Source organism: Sapajus apella, unplaced genomic scaffold, assembly GCF_009761245.1.
Source record: "Sapajus apella isolate SASKATOON/1434 unplaced genomic scaffold, GSC_monkey_1.0 scaffold36, whole genome shotgun sequence".
NCBI classification, from domain to species: Eukaryota; Metazoa; Chordata; class Mammalia; order Primates; family Cebidae; genus Sapajus; species Sapajus apella.
The window spans coordinates 18,739,317-18,763,229 of record NW_022436976.1 but is presented as its reverse complement, the minus strand read 5'-3'; the positions used below and the strand labels follow the sequence as shown (position 1 = coordinate 18,763,229).

The 23,913-nt window shown below is 39.3% G+C and overlaps 1 protein-coding gene and 1 non-coding gene across 2 annotated transcripts in view; one reads left to right on the top strand and one right to left on the bottom strand.

Moving 5' to 3' along the window:
* IL23R (interleukin 23 receptor) overlaps positions 1–10,063 on the top strand; it is a 76,596-nt gene extending 66,533 nt beyond the window's left edge. Inside the window, exons 10-11 of the mRNA XM_032296645.1 lie at positions 5,893–5,983; positions 8,738–10,063. Of these exons, the coding sequence (XP_032152536.1) occupies positions 5,893–5,983; positions 8,738–9,391 (745 nt within the window). The 3' untranslated portion in view covers positions 9,392–10,063. The remainder of the gene's footprint in view (positions 1–5,892; positions 5,984–8,737) is intronic.
* Positions 10,064–17,807: 7,744 nt separating this feature from the next.
* LOC116564156 lies at positions 17,808–17,933 on the bottom strand. Its single transcript, XR_004274751.1, has one exon. It is a non-coding gene; the product is annotated as a U4atac minor spliceosomal RNA (small nuclear RNA).
* Positions 17,934–23,913: the final 5,980 nt, after the last annotated feature.

Sequence of the window (23,913 nt, the reverse complement as noted above, 5' to 3'; positions counted from 1 at the left end):
AACATCCTGTTGATAGGAGAAAAACAAAACCTGGTCTGTTCTAGGATCTATGTGTTTCCTTAAAGTCTTAGTTTGATTATGTCACATTTAGCATGAGCAACTCCATTTTGGTTTGGTTTGGTCTGCTGGGGTCTAGTGCATGAGCTCAGTCCAAAACAATGTCCTCCCATAATTTCGTTTAAAAAAAAAAACAAACCCTTTTTGGTCAGGTTCTCACTTAGGTGAGAGTGTGACCAAAACTTAGGGCCTCAGTGCCACTCTTAGTTACCATCATTCTAGGTTTCTGGTCTCAGCATGTAATTCATAGGTTATGGTGTCCTGATGGTCACACATTTCTTTCAGCTCTTGTTATTCCAGTTGAAGAGTGATCATTTGACATTCTGGAGATGGCTGCTTGCAAACATTTAAAACCTTTGAGAGAATACAGCATACCAGGGAGATTACTATTAGGACTATCAGGAGAGTAATACCAAGAGTTTAGAGTATGTTCCTTACCCAGGGCTCTCATAAACCAAACCATCTAAAATCAAATAGATCAAATAATGAGCTAGATTAAGAGTCTACTCACTTAACTAAGTAGTTTTTTCATTAATACCCTGTAACTGAATCACTATAATACCTGATGTTTTCTCCATAGGCCATAAGTGCCACCAGCAGCACAGATAGATACTTTTCTGTTTAACCAATTCTATTATTTAGTACAACTTTCATGAGAGAATTTAAAGTCTATTGTGTAACCATAGCCTTTGCATTAGAATCGCTATGGAGCCTATCATAAGGGATACAGTTCTAATCATTGGCTCTTTTACTTCAAACCATGGAAAAAGGACCTAACAAATGATGCCCTTCTAGAAGAGTGAAGGCCTCCTAGCAATGTTCTCTTTAACCCATGATGTGGGTCAAGAGGAATGAATCAATGTTCTGTTTCTGACTGATTATGAGGCAACACATGAACCATTAAAATTTCTAACCTGCATTGGGCCTTCCTCTTTTATTGATCAGAGTATAACATTATCCATGTATAAGGCTGTCTGCAAAATCCTTCACAAATAAACATATACCCTATAATACACACATAACAGATCCTCTTGTCATTTTTATTGTTCATGGAGGCATAAGCAAGAAAAAAAATATTCAAAGTCTTGATAGTAGAGAAGTCTTAATCCATGATTTTGGGAAAAGCAGTTAACATTAAGGATGCCATCTTCTTCCGGGGAGAAACTGTTGTAGTTAGCTTTACCTTAAGGCTTCCAATGGGTGTGGAGGGACCCTTCTCAGTTGTGAGATTATGAAAGTTGTGGGACCTATGAAACCTAAAGTTCAAGGTCCCAAAGTTTGCTGCAGTGTGGATGACGAGGATAGTCTTTCTCTAATTTTCTCAAAAGATCCATTCTTTGAGTTCTAGATTGTGAAGGGGTTGATTGTCCTCAGTGAATCATAAAAAGCTTTTTTTACCATTTAAAAATATACTGTAGCATAATAACCTACTATTCTAACATCAGTCCTCTTGCATGGGAAAGCTTTCATGCAAGCAGAAAACATTGAAAATGCAAATTGAATGAAATCCCCTATAAATGTTTAATGGCTCAGCAGGTAGCCAACTGTACCTGAAGCTTTGATTGTTTTCCCAGGAATATGGGTTTCACAAACCAAACACTGGTTATAACTATTTTTATAGTTTATAAGTCACCACACAAACATATTTAATTTGGATAATTTTATCTTCCATTACGAGGCATGGAATGCAGAACTTTTAATAATAAAAGCTTTAAAGACTCTGAAAAAACAAGGTGGCTGTCCTGGTTCTCCATGAGACCATGCTTAACAGTGGACTTATGTCCTCTTGAATTCCAGTTGTTTCTCCCTGTAGGTGCATAGCACTGATAACTGATGGGTTATCATAGGTAATTTGACTTAGACCATGGAGCTCATTCAAATTGTATATATAAACAATTTTTCGTATTGGCTGATTTAGCATGCTGATTTTTCCTGCTGATTTAGCATGAAAATCTGGTAGAGTCTTTTCTTGGTATTTAATTAATTTTTGTTCTACTTGGGTTAGCAGTTTTATAAACCAGTCAGTCTTTTTATTAAAGTTTTAGGGATTTCTACCCAGTCTAAATAATCTGAATTTAAAGTTATTAGAAACCTGTATTCAAGAGTCCTTTTTAGGGTCCTTTTTATCCTTTCCTGAACTTTCTAAAAGATAACATATTCTAGGATTTTGTGTGTTCATGAAGTTTTTGGAAATTGCATTAGCATTAAGTTAACTTAATGTAATGACTTTACACAGTGATAGTTAAAAACACAATTAACAAGGAAATTTGTTTATCTCTGTGGCCTATGATAACATAATAATCTTCATTATGAATGAAATCATATACTCAGACATTAGAATTTTAGAAATCATATACAATTTTGGAACATATAATAATCCAGTTTACCTCTCTTTTGGATGCTCCAAGGACCCTCTGTAGCATCCACAAGTTAGGGGTTAGAAAGAAAATTTTGGAGCTGAAATTTCATATTGGGAAGCCTATCAAATATGTTATAAGTAAAATGCTTAATATTATGCTTAACCAGTTTGACCATGAGATGAGATTCTTATAAACATTTTATAATCGTTTACAAATTTTTGTTAAAAACAGATCAGTGCTCTAAGAAAAACCAATTGTGCTTTTATTCCAATTTTAACTTACAGAAAAACTTAACAATATCCTTTTAACTTTAGCCAATGTCTGCACAGGATTTCTTTTTACACAATTTTTTACAAACCTTCTACAGTGTGTTCAAACCTTTCGCTTTATTTTAATCTAATTTAAAACAATCCTTTAACCCTCTAACCTAGACAAAAATGTACATTACTGTGCCTTCTTATAACCTTTCACTAAAAATGTATTTTACTTTCCATACATACCTTGCGTGTAAATGTATTTTCAGTAGTCTTGATTACTTGGTATAATGGTAACTCTTAGCAACTTTAACTTTTGGTGTATAAATTTCCTTTTATGAATCCTTCTGTGACTTACACAGACCACCTATGACATGCATAGATTTTCTTACTGTCCTAATCATCCCTGTTTTTATTTTTTATTTATTTATTTATTTATTTTTTTTTTGAGACGGAGTTTCACTCATGTTACCCAGGCTGGAGTGCAATGGTGCGATCTCGGCTCACCGCAACCTCCGCCTCATGGGTTCAGGCAATTCTCCTGCCTCAGCCTCCTGAGTAGCTGGGATTACAGGCACGCACCACCATGCCCAGCTAATTTTTTGTATTTTTAGTAGAGACGGGGTTTCACCGTGTTGACCAGGATGGTCTCAATCTCTTGACCTCGTGATCCACCCACCTCGGCCTCCCAAAGTGCTGGGATTACAGGCTAAACAACCAGTTATTTTACTTTAGGACAAGAATTTTCTGACAATATCCTTTCTTATATGAAATCTCTTTTCTTTATAACCTTTTATTTTGCATAGCTAGGGGAGCATGACTAATTCCATATGTCCCCAGGCCTTATCAAGAATCTAATGTCTCCAAAGTAGGTAAATTGAACAATTTTCAAAACTCAAAGCAGTTTATGATCTTAAAGCATTAGTAAACCTAATCTCTGACCTGTCTAATTCAGACCAAATGTCTTTATTTTACCAATAATCTTTAAAGCTGTATTTATTTCCCAAAGATTACTAAAGTTGCATGAACTAAAAGACATTACAGTTTTTATTTTTTCTTCCAAAATGTTTGACCTAAGCACTTATTTTTCTTTAAGCCAGTTACTTAGAGTTCTTTTATATAAACATCACACAGACAACACATATATAACTACACAGAGAACAAGATCCAGTAGTTGTAGGTTTTCCTTTGCCAGTTTCTTCATTGGATTACTGACCTTGGGTGGAGCCCTTCAAGAAATGGCTAGGAAAACATGCAGTTTCTAGGGCCTAATAAGCAGGCAAAACAGATTTTGGGAGAGATCTCTCTGCTTTTAATTCTGTTGTGACTTCCAAACCCTGTTTGGAACAGAAACAGAAGTGAGCAACAGAAGGCAAAACATTTTATTTATTTATTGTATTTTATTTTTATTATTGTTATTCTGAGACAGAATCTTGCTGTGTCCTCCATGCTTGAATGCAGTGGTGCAATCTTGGCTCACTGCAACCTCCACCTCCTGGGTTCAAGTGATTCTTGTGTCTCAGCCTCCCCAGTAGCTGGGAATACAGATGCACACCACCACACCCAACTAATTTTTGTATTTTTTGGCAAAGATGGGGTTTCACCATGTTGACCAGGCTGGTCTAGAACTCCTGGCCTCAAGTGATCTGCTCGCCTTGGCCTCCCAAAGTGCTGGGATTACAGGTGTGAGCCAATGTGCCCGGCCCAAAACATATTAAATATAATAAAACTGAGAGTGTATAAATATACACACACACACACACACACACACACACACACACACACACACGTATATATATATATATTCTCACTGTATCGGCGTACTGTATAAAAACTTTACTCCAATAGCATGAACTTACTAATTTGGTCTAATTTTAAATATAGAAACATAGTGTGAATTAGTAAACAAAACAAAACAAAAAGAACGGAATCATAAAGCATTGTATAAAAATGAGTAAAGAAATAATTTTTACCCTAAAGTCCAAGGTCAAATTGGGCTAGCAAAGTTCACTCGGCCATTTTGGTTGTTATTTAGCACAGGTCCTTAGAGAACCTGTTTAAACAAATAAATCTGATCTGTTGCTAACAGGTCCATTGTTAATAGGTAAAAAGGTGTCTGAGATCAGTTTAGTCTCTTCTAAGTTCTTAGAACAACCTTTTTTTCCAATCCAATTTGTACCCTCAATGCAGAGAGTGCTTTTAAACACAATGGCAGTGCTAACAGATAGCTTGGGGGAAGAAGCAGGATGTTTATGGCTTCTCCCTTTTCTTTCCAAAACCCCGCCCCACTGAACCTTAATAAACACACTCTCTAGGTAGAAACCACTTCTCACTATGCCACACAACTGCAAGACACATTCCCCAGCCTCCTTCTCCATTCATGTAAAGAAAGTTTGGAGCTGCCACCATCATTACAACCCTATTTGAAATAATTACAAAATCTAGAATTAGAAGAGTTTAAATTTTAGGGCTCTATTATGTAACATATTCAGTAGTTATGGTCACCTTGGAAAGTTCTACAAAATATCCCTTAAGTTTTTCAAACTTTCCCACATGGATATCTTCTGGTTATAATAGTTTGCTCCATTTAATATGTGCACAGTTTCACTGCCAGGGTGGTTCTCCTACTTATCTTGAACCTAGTGTGAGTGTTTTGAAATGTTTCTGCTCATTAAAAAAAGAAGCAGAGCAATAGAGATGAGAGGAAAATCTGAAAAGATAATGACACAATTTCCCACTTAATTTTCATTAAATAAGCAATGAAAACTTTAGCTTCTGCATCAGAAAGTTTGATTTTTTTTTAATTATTATTATTATTTTTTAAAGTCAGGATCTCACTCTGTCACCCAGAGTGAGTGCAGTGGCATCATCACAGCTCACTGCAGCCTGGATCTCCCAGGCTCAAGTGATCTTTCCACCTCAGCCTCCCAAGTAGCTGGGACAACAGGCATGCACCACCACACCCAGCTAATTTTTTAGTATTCTGTAGAGGCAGGGTCTTGCTGTGTTACCCAGGCTAGTCTCGAACTCCTGAACTCAAGTGGTCCTCCCACCTTGGCCTCCCAAAGTGCTGGGATTAGAGGTGTGAACCACTGTGCCCAACCTAAAAAATTTGATTTTTTAATATACATGAAGTCAACTAGAATAAAATGTATATGTTATTCTATAATTAGAATTATTCTATTGCCTGCTTCTTCTAATGTGTTAATTTTGTTTTTTAGAATTAAAAGACGAATCTTATTTTTAATACCAAAGTGGCTTTATGAAGATATTCCTAATATGAAAAACAGCAATGTTGTGAAAATGCTACAGGTAACCTAACATCATCCAACAAAAACTGGGTGGCCACTGAGACCAAGAGTGAAGTCTAATTAGAATAGAATTTCCATTCAACTAAATAAATGTGTATACATATTAACATAAGCATATATACATAAGTAAAAACAAAATTGTACATATTTCAAACCCTACTTAAAAGAGATGAGATGATAGAGTTGGGGAAAGAAAACAGAGAAGAAATAAAGAAATAAAGCTGTTCAAAAAGGGAAAAGCGAAGTGGAAGATTGTGGGCCTGGTGCACGAGTCACCTGGTGACCATGCAATTGGTAGATGTCTTCAGGAACGGAGGGAGTAGGAAAGAAAAGCTGAGTGAGGTAAGCCTTGAAGACTCAAAGGGCTTCTGTTTCACATGAGATGGAGAATCAGGTGGAGCCCAAGAAGGGCATCATTTTACAAGTTAGACCCAATGGAATTTCAGAAAAGCAGTGTGAGAGAACTGTGAGCAATAGTGAGTGTCACAGGGGTGGGCTAGGTTTCCATTCTGGCAAAGAGAAAGCCACACACCAGGAAAACTCTAAGGATACAGGGGCTTCATTGGCTATAAAGGAGGGAAGGAACAGCTGTGTGTGTTCCTGATACCCCCCGCCCCCGCCAAGGGGCTCAAAGCACAGTCCAAGGGACAAACGCCATCATCCAAGCCTCGCAATGCAGTGATGTAAGTGCAATGATAGAAATGAGCCCAAACGTGATGGGAGCGGAGAATAAACACCGAAAGATGAGGAGCTGCTCAGGAGAAACAGAGGGAATTCAAAGTCAGGAGGACACCTGGGGGTCAGAGTAGCATGTTGGGTAAGGAGAGGAAGTGTTTGTAAAACAAATAGAAGTAGCTCTGTTTCAAGCTCTGGTGAGCCTATTAGCTAACTCCCCAACCTCATGTCATTTGAACAAAGGGTTTCTAGGATAAAAATAAAATACGTTTTAAAAGTTCAGAAACAACTGGTCAACAGAATGGAGTCTGAGTTCTGTAATGTAAGACTTCTGTGATCTGATCCACTCACCATTGCGGCATTGCTCCAGCCACTTCTCACATCAAGCTTTTCAATGAAGCGACAGCCAATGTACTATTCTTACCAAAACCTGGCAAACTCCCTAAGAAGGCTGGGCCTGAAGAAAATTGGAATGACACTTCATGTCTCGTTATTCAAGATTTCCCTCTTTGCTAAACTCCCTTCCTATTCTGGGCTCCTGGAATTAGAGGCAAACCTTAGGGTTTCCCTCAGATAAGGTGTTCTTTTCTGCCTAAGAGACTAAGGAATGGTGTCTTAGTCTGCTTGGGTGGCTTAAACAACAAACATGTATTTGTCACAGTGCTGGAGGCTGGGAAGTCCATGATCAAGGAGCCAGTCAATTCACTTGCTAGTGAGGGCTATCTTGTGGACAGCTGCCTTCACACATTGGCAGAGAGATCGTCTCTCTCCTGTCTCGTCTTCACAAATCCCATTCATGAGATCTCCACCCTGGTGACCTAATTACCATCCAAAGGCTCAACTTTCAAATATCATCGCACTGGCTTCACCATGAGTGGGGCTGAGGAGAGGGCACATAAACATTCAGTCCATAACAGGGGACTATAATTTTGTAATTGTGTTGGGTGACAGTTTGGCTAGGAAGGCCAGCCATCTGCTGGAAGGCTTCAAGTCCAGTTATTGCCCAGAAAATTCATCAGGCTAAAACCTTCACCCACCCTCTTGATCATCACAGACGTGTCTGAATTGTGAGTAGCTATACACCTTTGTTTATTTGTTTGTTTGTTGTTTTTTGTTTTGAGACAGAGTCTTGCTTTGTCACCCAGGCTGGAGTGCAGTGGCGCGATCTCCGCTTACATAACCTCTGCCTCCCGGGATCAAGCAATTCTCCTGCCTCAGCCTCCTGAGTAGCTGGGGGACTCCAGGCTTGCGCTACCATGCCTGGCTAATTTTTGTATGTTTAATAGAGTTGGGGCTTCACCATGTTGGCCAGGCTGGTCTTGAACTCCTGGTCTCAAGTGATCTGCCTGCCTTGGCCTAAAAATGCTGGTATTGCAGGCCTGAGCCACTGTTCCCAGCCACCTTTAGAACCTCAGCAGCAAGCATTTGTCACACGCTCATTCTCAGTATATAAGAAAAACAGGATTCTCCCCAACCTGTTTTTAATTTAACCAACAAAGTATTTTCTTATAATAAGAAATAATATTCTTTTAATGTTAAGAAATATTATAACATGTTTCTAAGATCAACTTTTTTTTGAGACGGTGTCATTTTGAGAAAAGCAATTTGAGAATAGCAATGTGAGAGGACTGTGAAAGACAGTGTCACGGGGCGGGTGAGGTGGACCAGGCTGGAGTGCAGTGGCGCGATCTCAGCTCAGTGCAGCCTCCACCTCCCAGGTTCAAGCAATTCTCCCACCTCAGAAGACCAACTTTTAAAAGGCTCTAAAATTAAGTAATAAGCTAATATATAAGACTCAATTTTTCTCTTTAAAACTTTTAAACCGAGAAGTATGCTTAAGAAGTGGATTATTTTTATTATTCCTTTTCTTCAGTCTCCTCATGCAGAATTTAATAAAGATTTGGAAGCAAGCAGGCTAACAGAAGACAAAAGGAGGAAATCATATGGGAAAATAAACAATATGAGAAAAGGGAGGGAGAAAGGAAAGTGGAAAGAAAACAAAATTCCAGTCCTCATTCAATGATCCAGCTGGTTCTTTTAAATGTCTTTTGTAAAATAAAACAATGTCTTTCTTTCCTAGGAGAAAAGTGAACTTATGAATAATAATTCCAGTGAACAGGTCCTATATGTTGATCCCATGATTACAGAGATAAGCGAAATCGTTATCCCACAACACAGGCCTGCAGACTACAAGAAGGGAAAGAATACAGGACCCCTGGAGACAAGAGACTACCTTCAAAACTCGCTATTCGACAACACCACGGTTGTGTATATTCCTGATCTCAACACTGGATATAAACCCCAAATTTCAAATTTTCTGCCTGGAGGAAACCGTCTCAGCAATAATGATGAAATCACTTCCTTAACACTTAAACCACCATTTGATTCCTTAGACTTAGGAAATAATTCCAGGTTAAAAAAGCATCCTAATTTTGCTTTTTCTGTCTCAAGTGTGAATTCACTGGGCAACACACTATTTCTTGAAGAATTAAGCCTCATATTAAATCAAGGAGAATGCAGTCCTCCTGACATACAAAACTCAATAGATAAGGAACCCACCACGCTTTTGGAAAACGATTCACCCAATGAAACTATTCCAGAACAGACCCTGCTTCCTGATGAATTTGTCTCCTGTTTGGGGATCCTGAATGAGGAGTTGCCATCTACTAATTCTTATTTTCCACAAAATATTTTGGAAAGCCACTTCAATAGGATTTCACTCCTGGAAAAGTAGAGCTGTAAGGTCAAAATCAATATGACAAAGCTACTTTGAAATCTGAACTTGAGTTTTTCCTGCAATAGAAATGGAATTCAACCTGTTTTTGAAAAAATTTATCCACATACAAATCTTCATGTGGACACATGTTTTCATTTCCCTTGGATGAATACCTAGGTGGGGGTTGCTGGGCCTTATGATAAGCATATGTTTCAGTTCTACCAATCTCATTTCCAGAATAGTGGCATTCTGTGTTCCTACTATCAACATGTGAAAATTCCAGGAGCGCCACAGCCTTTTAATTTTAGCCATTCTTCTGCCTCATTTCTTTCTTTCTTTTTTTTTTTTTTTTTTATCCTATTTCAAAGCTACTGAAAATCAAACTGCCTCATTTCTTAAAATTAGAGAATTAAGATCTGAAGGTGGAACATGCTTCATGGTCACACAGGCACAAAACCAGCATTATTTGGATACCTCCTATATTTTTTATAAAGCATCACCTATTTCCTCTTTATTTCCCCTCACTGAAAGATGCAAAACAGCTCTCTATTATATAAAGAAAGGATAAATCATGCAAAATATCTGGTAGTAAAATACATCCTGAAAATTGTCCTTTAAAATAGAATTAGGCTGGGCGTGGTGGCTCATGCCTTTAATCCCAGCACTTTGGGAGGCTGAGATGGGTGGATCGCCTGATTTCAGGAATTCAGGACCAGCCTGGACAACATGCTGAAACCTTATCTCTACCAAAAATACAAAAATTAGTGGGGGCATGGTGTCGGGGTGCTTGTAATCCCAGCTACTCGGGAGGCTGAGGCAGGAGAATCGCTTGAACCAGAAAGGCGGAGGTTGCAGTGAGCTAAGATTGCACTACTGCAGTCTGGCATGGGCAACAAGAGCAAAACTCCATCTAAAATTTAAAAATACATATATATTTGCTTGCAAAGGGAGAGGCAAGTTTAATTTTCATTTTGTCACTTAAAATTCTCTTTAGTAGATAAAAAATATAGCCCCAAATGACAAAATAAATGAAGAATAGAAACAGAAGAGAAGCTAATTAGCCATTTGCGGTATTTTTCCCCCTACTTTCCATTCAGGTATTAGGGATTTGATCTTAGTGGGACTTGTTAAGAGTGATGGCCTTGTTTTCCTGTGGCATAGTTGGGATATTATTTACACTATGGTAGAGCCTGTGAGAGGTAACAGATGCAGGATCACCAAGGTGTAATTTTTTTGTTACATTCTGGATATATGTTAGAAAATTGTTGTTAAAACAGATATTTGTTCAGTACCTGTTTTGATGGTAAATACTTGCTCAACCTACCATTGTCTTATATTCCATGTCTCCTGCAGATATCACTAGCCAGTCAGAACAGTCCTTTCTTCTGAGCTGTACCGCGCCGCAGAAGCCTCCCAAGCAGTGCTCCTTATGGCCACAGTCTATAAGAACTGGGGTGGGAGATGAGATCTATCTTGAGGTCAATATGGAAAGGTGATTAAATGTGTATTTTAAGCTGAGAAATGTTACCCAGCAGAATTTCCTATTGTGATTAACATTTATGGGCAAGGACAACTTTTCTGAATAATTGGAACAATTTAAAACAGGGTAGAGCAGGGCATGTAAATTCATGCCTGTAGTCCTAGCTACTCAGGAGGCTGAGGCAGAAGGAACACTTGAGCCCAAGAGTCTGCAATGCACTATGATCGATGATGGTGTGCCAGAGCGGCAAAGCCAGACCCCGTCTCTAAAAAATAAATAAAAATTCAGTCATTCATTAAAATAGGTAGATTACTCACTGAATTTCTTTTTCTCCTCTAGCAGTTGTCCATTCATACTCATATTTAATCATTTAATTTTATGAAAAATCAAGCAGTTAATTTAAAAACTCATTGCTTACTATGTCTTTAGCACATAAGGCTATTTTTGGGGTTTTTTTTGTTTGTTTTTTACAAAAATCTGAAAGCAGTTGTATGGTCATTAGGTATCCCTAAAATGAGGTTGACTGTGTATCGCAGTTTGCCCTGGTTTTTCTCCATTGTCCCAGTGTTAATTATGACCAGTAACCACCCTCATTCACTCTCAGAAGCATCCCTTATTTGGATAATAAATCATATGATCACTCAAGACTAATGCCCGGTGTGTAAGTAATTCATCAGAATTTGTCTTTTTTTGCACTGACAATCCTCTTTATTTTACTTCTTATCATTTACTAAGGCCATTTTGCTCTAAAAGGATATTCATAGTGTTAAAAAAAAAATGTATCCCCTGATATGAAACTCTATTCTGTTTATCTTAAAATATGTATATATTTGTTATACTTTGCATATTCTAAAAGCAATATATTTTAAATCACTAACGAAATGCTAGTCTTAAATATCTTGACTTGTAAATTGTTGTATGCCTTTGATTGATTCTTCTGCAAAAGGAGAACCATAAAGAAGCAAAGAAGTAGGTAGCTTTGGAGATCAAAATAACAAAAGACTAAATCTTTGATGTTTGCCGACCTGCTGAAGACATCTGGTAATATGTGAAGAATATTTTGATAGCACGTTTCACCATAATTGTCATCTATCACACGTGAAAAAAGCTTTTATCAAGCTTAAAGGATTATAGCATTATTTGATCTTCTGCAAATGCTTCCATTACAGCCAGTGCCGCCTCCTCACCCCCTGGAGTGGAAAGGATGCTGCTTTCTCATTCAGTGGTGACTTAACCCACATCACTGTTCAGCACAGAGGAGACACTTCTGATTCTGTCTTTGCCATTAGCCCTTGTCAGTCCCAATGGACTAGAAATTGAGACTATACCTGCAATGAGAGCAATGTACCTGCCTTTGTCCCAACTCGGGAAAATTTTAAGCTGCTTTATCACAATGCAACCTTTCCAGAGGGAGAAGGGGTTTCTTTCTAGAATTCTTTTATTCAAGAAGTATTCATTGAACTATTGAATGCTCTTACTAGTATATGTGCAAAGCACTTTGAAGGATATGGATGTTAACAAAACCAGTCAATCCCTGCAGCCTTGGGGCTTATATTCTAGGGAAAAGGGACAGACAGTAAATTAAGACAAGTCATTGCCCCCAAGGAGCTTACATTTTAGTAGGGAAGAGGCCAGAGGTAGGGGGTGGAGAAAGGCAGAAAAAACTTCAGGAAAATGTCAGTAAGTGCTGTATAGAGGGGTAAAATGGGATAATGTGGTAGAGAGCAACTTGCTGGCCACTTGACACTGGTTGGTCAGGAAAGATCACTCCCAGGAAGTGATACTGATGTTCATCTGAGTCTCAGGTAAGAGCCAGCTTGCCACTGACGAATTCCTTCTATAAAGTCTTGAGTGGCTAATGTCTTTACTTCTTTCCCTCCTATACGCCTTGCCCCTAGTTACCTCCCACCCTGACCACACCCCACCTCCCATCTTTACCTTCTTAAGCCAGAATTTTCTGCAGATTCTGAGGACAAATGCATATCTTTTCATCTTTCTATCTAGCTCTTGGGCCTATTATTAACTTTCTTTCTCTGAGTCTCACAATCTTTTAAGTTGCTGATTCCTGAAGGGGCATGTCCTGCTTCTTGGTATGGGTAAAGGGGTGGGAAGAAGAGAGAAAAAGAGAGAAAAAGCCTCTCAAGGTATGAATCAGAGGGAGGAAAGGAATAGAAATACAAAGAAAGAAGGGCAAGTTAATCCTTAGGAATGCTGAAGCGAAATGGAGTGCATAGTTCTGGAAGACACTAATGCTGATGAAGGAATATTGTTTCCTCCTGTTCTAGTATCTTTCCCTCTACCTCTCTTTTCTTACATAAAACCATAGGAGGAGGCACACGTGAAGTACAGTTTTGGGGTGTTTGCTTGGCACCTGTGCAGGTGTGTGTGTGTGTTTAATTGGGATTTCTTAAAAAAATATATATATTGCTCTGTCACTCAGGCTGGAGTGTAGTGGCACAATTGCGGCTTACTGTAGCCTCAACCTCCCAAGCCCAAGCGATTCTCCTATTCCAGCCTCCTGAGTAGCAAGTGCACACTACCGTACCCAGCTATATTTTAAATTTTTTGTGGAAGCAGTCTTACCACTTTTCTCGGGCCTGGTCTCAAACTCCTGGGCTTAAGCAATCCTCCCGCCTTGACGACTCAAAGTACTGGGAATTACAGGCATGAACCACTGCATCCAACCTAAAATTAGGATTTCTTTTTAGTTATAAATAGTATTGAAGAGAGGCTTATCAGTTTTTAAATGTGGTTCTCAGGTAATGTGGATTGCTGTTTGGCCTTCTGGTATGTTCCCTTGAGTGGCTAATTCTTATATTTTTAGTCATTCTCCCTTTGACATAGAGACAGCACATGACTATGGCATTGAGCAAAGGTTTTTAAAAATAAATTTTAGCAGTTGATTCCCTTTCTCCAAATGCAATCTGTTGACTAGGTGCAGTACCTCATGCCTGTAATCCCAGCACTTTGGAAGGCTGAGGCGGGCAGATTATTTGAGGTCAGGAGTTCGAGACCAGCCTGGCCAACATGGTGAAACCCAGTCTCTACTAAAAATACAAAAATTAGCCGGTCATGGCAGTGCCTGCCCCTAATCCAAGCTACTCAGGAGGCTGAGGCAGGAGAATTGCTTGAACCTGGGAGGCGGAGGTTGCAGTGAGCCAAGATCCTGCCACTGCACTCCAGCCTGGGTGACAGAGTGAGACTTGTCTCAAAAAAAAGAAAAGAAAAAAATGCAATCTGTTGCAGAATCCTCAAATGTAACACGGGTGAAAGCAAATCTGTTGAAACAGACGCTGGAGGTCATATCTGCGCCCTCTGCCTCTCCCTCTCTCTTCTCCACACTTGCCTCTGAAGCAACATTGAAAAGCTGAGGCTGGGGGCTCCACTCTTCTATACTTAGGAGACTGGGGTCCTGGACAAACCTGGAGAAACCTGTACTCGAGGACTGAACCTCACTCTGCACTTCAGCACAGGCTGTCAACACAGCTCATGGGACCAGAACCAAACCTTCCTCAAACTATACTCAGATTCATGACTGCAAAAAGGGCTTTCTGTCAGAGGCTGCTAATAGAGGCAGTACTACAGGCAATAATTAACTTGCTTCTCCCAATTACTTTACCATAAATGTCTGGACTTTGTTCAAGTTTATGTTCTTTTTAAGATCACTAAGAATAAAATATTGTGTTGTGAACATAATTAGATTTTATAAACCCAAAGACTGTGGAATTATGCTGCGGTTTATCTCTTTATGGAGTAATTATACCAATTATAGGAGACGATTTTAATGGGAAATGTTACCCATTTGGCAGACACTATTGGTTTAAAATGAAGTGATTAAAAGCAATTTATGAATCTCTCTTGGGTAAAAGAATGAAAACAGTATAAAATAATTGGATTCTGATTCATGAATTGTACAGAACTTTCTCAGATGCTATAGTTAAGGCAAAATTACAGGGAACTCTAACAAAAGTTTGATAGAATGTTATGATGTGTCTTTCCCACTGCTAAGATTACATCATTAAACCCTAATTAATGTTTTATGTTAGGGCTTTCTTAGCCATTTTGCTTATTTCACTTTTCCACTTACAATAACCACACTGAACCTTTTATATACAGAATTCCCATCGATTTCCTGAAGATGAGTTCCCATTATGCTTATATTGAGGAATATAAGTTATTATCTAGTTCTCATAATTAGCATTTAGCAACAAACTAAGACCTTATTCTTAAGTGGTCCATTTTCGTCTGTGGTAGTAAAAGCATTCTAGGCTATTTTTATGAGGGGGGGAAAACCCTAAACAACAGTGTTACAGAAGCATAGCTCTTTCTTGAGATTGTTGCTTTAAAAATTGAAGCAAAACAAAATGCTTTTTCTAACCATACAGGCATACCTAAAATTAGAGACTGTCAGAGCACAGGAAGGAAATCATAAATAGTCAAACACTGGAACCCAAGTGTGAGATACGGAAGTCAATAAACGTTACTGTTTTCTTTCTGTTCACATCCTGCCTGAGAATTTTATTAGAGGAGAGTAAGAGAGAAAGAATACAATAGTAAAATAAAGGGAAAGCATTTTTATTTCTAAACTGCACAGTAATTCATGAAAACACATTTAAAAAAAATCAAAGTAATACCAGTGTAAATGGAGTGAAAAGTGACAGTTCCTATTCACCCCCCTTTTTCCCATTCCTTACCTCATCATCAAAGGTAATGAAAATATGATATTGTCCTTTGGCATACTATTTTTCACCTAACAATATGTCTCAGAAATCTTCACATGTCATTATATGTAGCTTTACCTTATTCTTTTAAACAATTGCCTAATAATCTATAGAATAAATTTAGACAACCTATTTACCTAATTTATTAATGTACATTTAGGTTATTTCCAATTTTTTACTAGTACATCTATTGCTTTAATATTCTTCTTGCACATATGTTTATACACATGTAAGAATTTTGTGTGTTAGGTTGTGGGGGACAGATATCTAAATGTGGAATTGCTGGGTCAAGAGAAAGAATAAAGCCATTTACATTTTGCAGCCAGGTGAGGTGGTGTGCTCCCCTGATCCCAGCTCTGTGGGAGGCTGAAGTGGGAGGATTGCTTGAGCCCAGGAGTCCAAGACCAGGTTGGGCAACATACCAAGACCCTGTCTCAAAAAAAAAAAATTAGATTTCGGTAAATATTACCAATTATTTTTTTAAAAAGACTTTCCCAATATTATCTGTATGTAAAATGTTTGCCAACCTGATGGGTATCTTGTTTGCTTTTTTTTTTCATGAGGTTGAATATTTTATTTGTTTGTTGCTCTTTTGTATTTCTTATTTTTTGGTTCACCTTTGTTATGTTCTTTGGTCATTTTTCTACTGAGTTGTTGGTTATAGTCTTAGTCATTTCCAGGAGTGCTTTATATAAATCTTTTCGGTTACATGTTCTAAATACGCTTTCCCAGTCTGTGTGTTATTTTTTTATCCTCATGTTTTCTTTTGCCAAACGAAAGTTTTAAAGTCGTATGTAGCTGATCTGTTGCCATTTTTCTTTTTTCTTTTTTTTCACTATGAAGAAAATTTTTCCTTTTATTTATGTATTTATCCAGACTGGGTATCGTATTTAGTGTCAAAAGACAAAATTAAAACAAATTTAGTTTAAAGATCTTAATTGGGGCTGGGCACAGTGGTTCACACCTGTAATCCCAGCACTTTGGGAGGCCGAGGCAGGTGGATCACCTGAGGTTGAGAGTTCAAGACCAGCCTGGCCAACACGCTGATACCCATCTCTATTAAAATATAAAAATTAGCCAGCCATGGTGGCCCACCCTTGTAATCCTAACTACTCAGGAGGCTGAGGCAGGAGAATCGCTTGACTCTGAGAGGCAGAGGTTTCTGTGAGCCAAGATGGTGCCATTGCACTTCAGCCTGGGCGACAGAGTGAGACTCCACCTAAAAATATATATATATATATCTTAATTGAGGCCAGGCATGGTGGTTTATGCCTGTAATTCCAAAACTTTGGGAGGCTGAAGTGGGAGGATTGCTTGAGCTTGGAAGCTCAAGACCAGCCTGGGCAATATAGTGAGACCCCATCTCTATTAAAAAAAAGTAAATTTAAAAATATTTTTAAAAAAATTAAATTAGCTTTTATTTGCGATTCTAAAATTGGACAACACCTCATATTATAAAACAGAATGAGTGTTGTGATGAGCTAAGCAGAGGAGGTTGATGTTATAAACAGAAGTTCCTTTTCTTGTAAAGGTTAAAGCAGAAGGAACTTTCTTATCGTGCTGGCAAAAACTGGCCTGTTTAGGGATTTGGCTGTTATCTCTGTGTCCTGATTTGTTGAAAGGTTAGATAAAGATCCTAGTTTCAGCTGGTTGGTGTGAAACTTTAACATGCCTTACTCCACTTTGGTTTTGTCTGTTGGGCCTAGTGCAGGAGCTCAGTCCAAACCAATGATCTATTATACATCCTATTTAACATTAGCAAATATATATTTATGCTAGAATATGTAGTGGTATCATATAGTCTGAATGTTGTCCCCACCAAATCTCATATTGAATTGTAATCCTCAGTATTGGAGGTGGTGCTAGGCATGAGGTGAGTGGATCACGGGCAGATCTCTCAGGAATGACTTAGCACCATCTCCTTGGTGGTAGGTGAGTTCTCAAGAAAGCTGGTTGTTTGAAAGTGTGTGGCCCCTTTCCCTTCTCTCTGTCTTGCTTCTGCTCTCCCTGCATGAGATGCCTGCTCCTGCTTCACCTTCCACCATGAGTGTAAGCAGCCCAAATCTTCACCAGAGGCAAAGCAGCTACCAGCGCCATGCTTCATGTACAGTCTGCAGAACTGTGAGCCAGGTAAACCTCCTTTCTTTGTAAATTACCCAGCCTCAGGTATTTCTTTCTTTTTTCTTTTTAAAAACATTTGTTTTTTCAATTTCATGGAAAAGAGGTTTTTCATTTTTCCAAAAATTGTACCAAGGTAAAGCAAAGTTCCAGTTGACGCAGGTGCGATGTATAGGCATTAGCAGTACTGCCCTCGTTATGTACTCATTAGACAGCAGTGCGACCCCAAGGAAAGGATGGTTGAGTATTTCTTTATAGCAGTGCAAGAACAGCCTAACACATGGTGGTATTAAGCAACGAGCATTAGAACAGCAGCCATTAGAAGACACAGATCAGATTAGAATCTATCTTTCTGGCTGGATGCGGTAGCTCACACCTGTAATCCCAGCACTTTGGGAGGCTGAGGCGGGTGGATCACCTAAGATAAGGAGTTCAAGAGCAGTCTGGCCAACATGGTAAAACCCTGTCTCTACTAAAAATACAAAAAGTTAGCTGGGCATGGTGGCACATGCCTGTAATCCCTGCTACTCAGGAGGCTGAGGCAGGAGAATCGCTTGAACCTGGGAGGTGGATGTTGCAGTGAGCCAAGATTGCACCACTGTACTCCAGCCTGGCTTACAAAGCAAAACTCCATCTCAAAAAAATGAATGAATAAATAAAAAGAATCCACCTTTCTCAGATCCTGGCTATGTGGTTTCTAGCAAACCCTTAACCAAGAGGATTCAGTTTCTTTTTCCTTAAACAAGATCCTATTAATACCTTCCTCTGGCCATTCATTGAGAAGATTAACATTTGAAAACACTGGCAGGCTGGTCACGGTGGCTCACACCTGTAATCCCAGCACTATGGGAAGCTGAGGCCAGCAGATCACTTGAGCCCAGTACTTTGAGACCAGCCTGGGCAACATAGCAAAACTCAATTTTTACGAAAAGTTAGCCGGGTGTGGTGGTATATGCCTATAGTTCCAGCTACTCAGGAGGCTGAGGTGGGAGGACTGCCAGTCTGGAAGGCAGCGCTTTCAGTGGGCTGAGATTGGGCCACTACACTCCAGCCTGGGCAACAGAGCAAGACCCTATGTCCAAAAAAAAAAAAAAAAAGAAAAGAAAAGAAAAGAAAGAAGGAAGAAGAAAAAGAAGAGAAGAAAGAAGAGTAAGAATAAAAATAAGAAAGAGGAAGAAAGGAGGAAGAAGAAGAAGAAGAAAGAAGAAAGAGGAGGCAGAGGAGGCAGAGGAGGAGGAGGGAGAGAGGAGGGGAGAAGGAGGACGAGGAGGGGAGGAGGAGGGGAAGGAGGAGGAGGAAAAAATACTAGGTACCTGAGAGGAGAGGCAGAAAATGTCAGTGGACTAAGTGGAGTGACAAAGAGGTGAAGAAACAGGACTAGAAAACTCTAAGAGCACGCACACTTCAGTAGTGCAGCACTGCTCCTGTCCAGCTGTTAAATAGCACAGCCCTAAATTCCTGTCATATTCCTGATCTTTTGTTTTAGTGTTCAGGATCTCATAGTAAATATGCAAAATTTGATATTCATTTGATGTTGGTTGCTGCGATACTTCTTGCAAATCTCTTCTTACTTAGATTTAAAATATATGTATTTTTTTAGACGGTGTTTCGCCATGTTACCCAGGTTGGTCTCAAACTCTTAGACTCAAGAGATCCTCCCACCTCAGCCTCCCAAAGTGCTGAGATTACAGGCATGAGCCACTGCATCCAGTCTTATCTACATTTAAACAAAGTTTAGCATTTATTTTACTTTGCAGTTCCATACAGAAGATTTATTTTATCTTAGTTGCTAAAATTGGAAATCACTTGTATCTCACTAAATGAAGAAATTAGGGTTTTAAGAAACTGCCAGCTGCCAAGTATTTGAATATTCATTCTTTTTTTAGTGTTTGTTGCACATCCCATTCAATGTGTTACTTTGGAGGTTCCATTTGATTGAATAGAGGCAGCCTATGCAGAACTCTGTGAAGAGCAGGAGGGCGGCTGCTGAAGCCCAGAGCAATGCAGAAATGCAGAAAAGCAATTCTAATGCAAGCAAAACAAAGAACAAAAAACTGAAGCACTTTGCAAACACAACAAATGATATCAGCAGATTCAACCTATGTTCATCACTTTAATGAAATGATCATTTTTGAGGCACTTATTAAAACTCTTACATTGTCTTTTCCATTTTGTTGCTTTTGTTTGACTAAGAAATAGAGATCTTCAATTAGAGAAAAAAATCGGAAAAGCATGTAGAACTACAAATGTAACTGATATTACAAATAGGTAGATTCAACTTTATTTTTTTCCTTTTAAGAGCTTGGGTTAAGTTCAAACAATCAGAGTTTTTTTTGGTTAGCTTTTTGTTTGTTTGTTTGTTTGTTTTAGAGACAGGGTCTTGCTCTGTTTTCCAGGCTGGAGTGCAGTGGTGCAATCATGGCTCATTGTAGCCTCGAATTCTTGTGCTCAGTGATCTTCTTGCCTCAGCCTCCTGAATAACTAGGACTACAGGTGCACACACCATGCCTGGCTAACTTTCTGGTTTTATGTAGAGATGTTATCTCACTATCTTGTCCAGGCTGGTCTTGACCTCCTAGCTTCAAACAATCCTCCTGCCTTGGCATCCCAAAGTGCTGGGATTACAGGTGTCAGCTACCATTCCTAACCACAATCTGAGCTTTTGAATTTCATATTTACTACATGCCAAATATGTGATGTTGGGCGATCACTGGAGCTTCACGTTCTCTCCTTGTCCTACTTTCTGGGACAGGGATACTGATCTTGTGTACCTTGCTTGAGAAAATTTGACTGAGTTGATTCTCTTCTCCCTGAAACACTTTCTTCCTCCGAGGACACCACACGCCTATGATCCCTTACTCTGACCACTCATTCTCAGTCTACTTCTCTGGTTTCTTCTAGTCTCTTTGCCACCTAAACGTTGTAGGCCACACATTGAAGGCCTTGGTTTCTCCCTTGGTGATCTTGTTCATTCTTGTGACTTTAAACATGACCTACATGTTATAAGAACAGGCTAGCCCAACATCTACCTTGAATTCAAGACTCGACTCCAGATTCAACCATCTACTTAGCATCTTCATTTGTCTATCATCAAGGTATTTAAGACTCAAGACTTCTCACAGGTGTCCCCATCTCAGGAAATAGTGTTGCTATTTTTCTAGTTGCCAAAAAATCTTGGTGCCATCCTTGGCTTTTTTCTTTCATTCCTCACATGTACTCCATCAGGAAATCCTATCCATCCTACCTTCAAAATATATTCGGAAATTGAATCACTTCTTACCACATCAACTCAACGGCCTAGCTCAAACTACAGTCATCTCTTGCCTGAGTTATTACAAAAGCCTCCCAAAGATCTGTCTTCACTAGAGTAGCCAGATGGTCCTGCTACAGCTATACTTGTATGCTCCAAACCTGCCAGTGGCTTCCCGTCCCACACACGACAGGAGTCTGAGTCACTATAATGACCTAGGAGGCCCCACCTGGTTTACCTCTTTCTGTCCCAGTATCCTCCCCTGTAATCACTCAGCTCCAGACGCTGGCAATCTTGTAAGCACCCCAGGGTCTTTGCTCCTGCTGTTCCCTTCTAAATTGTTCACTAGCACGCTACCTCTCAGAATTCCCCAGCCATTCCATGTAAATGACAAACCTCCTCCACCCCAATGCATCCTAGTCTTCTCTGCTTCGCCTTTCCTCACAGCACTCACCACCATATAAAATTGAATATACTGCACATTTTACTCATTAATCTTATTCATTGTCTGTCAGTCACTGTAAGATAAGATCCAGGAGAACAGGAATTGTGTCTATTCTGTTCCCTGTAAACCTTTAATGCTTCGAACAGTGCTTGGCACATAGTAGGTGCTCAATAAATATTTGCTGACTGAATGAATGAATAATAGATAATGGTCCAATCTATTTATTCCATCTGCTTCTTGTGAGACAGAAAACAATATTTCATGAAGGCAAAGAGCTTTCAGACCTCAATGTGTTTTCTGAGGCTCTTCCTCAACACTCCATTATTTTATCAACACCATTGTTGTTTCTCCCGAACCGTCACTCTATAATTGGCGAGAAAACAATGACATAATGTAAAATTATGTGTTTCTCTTTTCATCTATGCAGCTTTGCTTTATTTTCTAGGACCACTCCAACAGTCATTGGAGTCATTGAAATGACAGTCATTTTCAATTATTTTCTTTGCTTTTGACTGAAGCACTTTTTTCAAATAGATTCATGTGGCAGAATTAATAACTAACTCTGAACCATTATCATTGAGCAAGCATTATCCTTCATTTCTCTGGGGGGAAATCATTTTAGCCACCACACTAATTAGATAGCTCTCTGGCTGATGATGGGGCAAACAAAAGGTGTAGCATGTTAAAGAAAATGAGCAAACAGGTGCAATCAACGTACAGAACATGAATTAAATATCTTTTTTTTTTTTTTTTTTTTTTTTTGAGCTAGGGACTCACTCTGCTACCCAGGCGGGAGTGCAGTGGCATAACCTCGGCTCACTGCAGCCTTGACTTCCTCCACTTCCCAAGCTCAGGTAATCCTCCTGCCTCAGAATCCCGTGAGCAGCTGGGACTATAGTCACACACCACCATGCCTGGCTAATTTTTTGTATTTTTTTTTTGTAGAGATGAGGTTTCAACATGTCCAGACTGATCTTGAACTCCAGGGCTCAAGTGATCAGCCCACCTTGGCCTCCCAAAGTGCTAGGATTATAGGCATAAGCCTCCATGCTGAGCCAAATGTCTTAATAATAATAATAATAATAAACTGTTGATAGGAAGTTTGGTATAATGTGTCACTTCAATTATAAATCACAGATGACTTTACTTGATACAGTCAACTAGAGATAATCCACAGAGGGTAGTTTTATTTATTATTGTTTTAAATGCTATCAAATTTTGTTTTGATCTAGCCTGTCAATTTTCTGAATGAAGCTGTAGTTGGCATTTGATTGGTTTGGGTATGTTCCCACACAAATCTCCTCTTGAATTCTCACATGTTGTGGGGGGAACCCAGCAGGAGGTAACTGAATCATGGGGGCAGGTCTTTCCCATGAGGCTCTTGTGATAATAAGTCTCACAGGATCTGATGGTTTTAAAAATGGCAGTTTCCCTGCACAATCTCTGTCTCTTTGCCTACTGCCATCCACATAAAATGTGACTTGCTCCTCCTTGCCACCTGCCATGATTGTGAGGTTGCCCCAGCCACATGGAACTGTAAGTCCATTAAACCTGTTTCTTTTGTAAATTGCCCAGTCTTGGGTATGTCTTTATGAGCAGCATAAAAATGAACTAATACAGCATTTACCACAGTGTCTGGTTGATAGTAACTGTGGCAGACTCTGCTAATTGTCTGTTCAACATCCATTCTTGAATTCTTACTTCCTAGCAGAACCCCTATGTCACTGATGACGGCAATTCACCCAGTAAAAAATACATTTCCAGCCTTCCTTGCAGCCAGGTGTGGTCATATGACTGAATTCTGTCCAATGAGATAAACAGAGAAACTGTTAGAGGGATCTCCAAGCTGTCTTATTAAAGATTTGGTTCAGACACATGGGGAATCTTTTCCTCCCCATTCCTCCTTCCTGCTGACTGGGAAGTGAGCATGACATCTAGAGCTCCAGCCCCTATCTGAGATCATAAGGTGACCTGGAAGACAGAAGTTACGCAGTGAGTATGGTGAGCAGAAAACAGAAGAGCCCACATCTCTGATGATTTTGAGGAGCTGCCTTGGATCACTTTCCTCAACTTGTTTTACATGAGACTAATGTTCTAATATCACTGTTCTTGCAGGTTCTGTTATTTGAATTTATCCTAATGGATATAATAGGTAATCAGAAATTACTTTTTCAGAGAATGAATGGAGTACATGCATATGGTGGTTATAGTAGTCTGCTCAGGCTGCCAAAATAAAATGCCACAGACTGGGTGGCCTAAACAATAGATATTAATTTTCTCACAGTTTTGGAGGCTAGGAGTCTAAGATTAAGGTGCTGGCAGGGTTGGTGTCTGGTGAGGCCTCTCTTTCTGACTTGTAGATGACCATCTTCTTGCCATGGATTCACATAGCCTTACCTTAGGCTCATGCAGACAGGAGAGAGAAACATTTCTGCTGTCTCATTCTTTTTGTATAAGGACATTGATCCTACCAAGTTAGGCCCCCACCCTTATAACCTCATTCAATCTTAGTTACCTCTCTCAAGG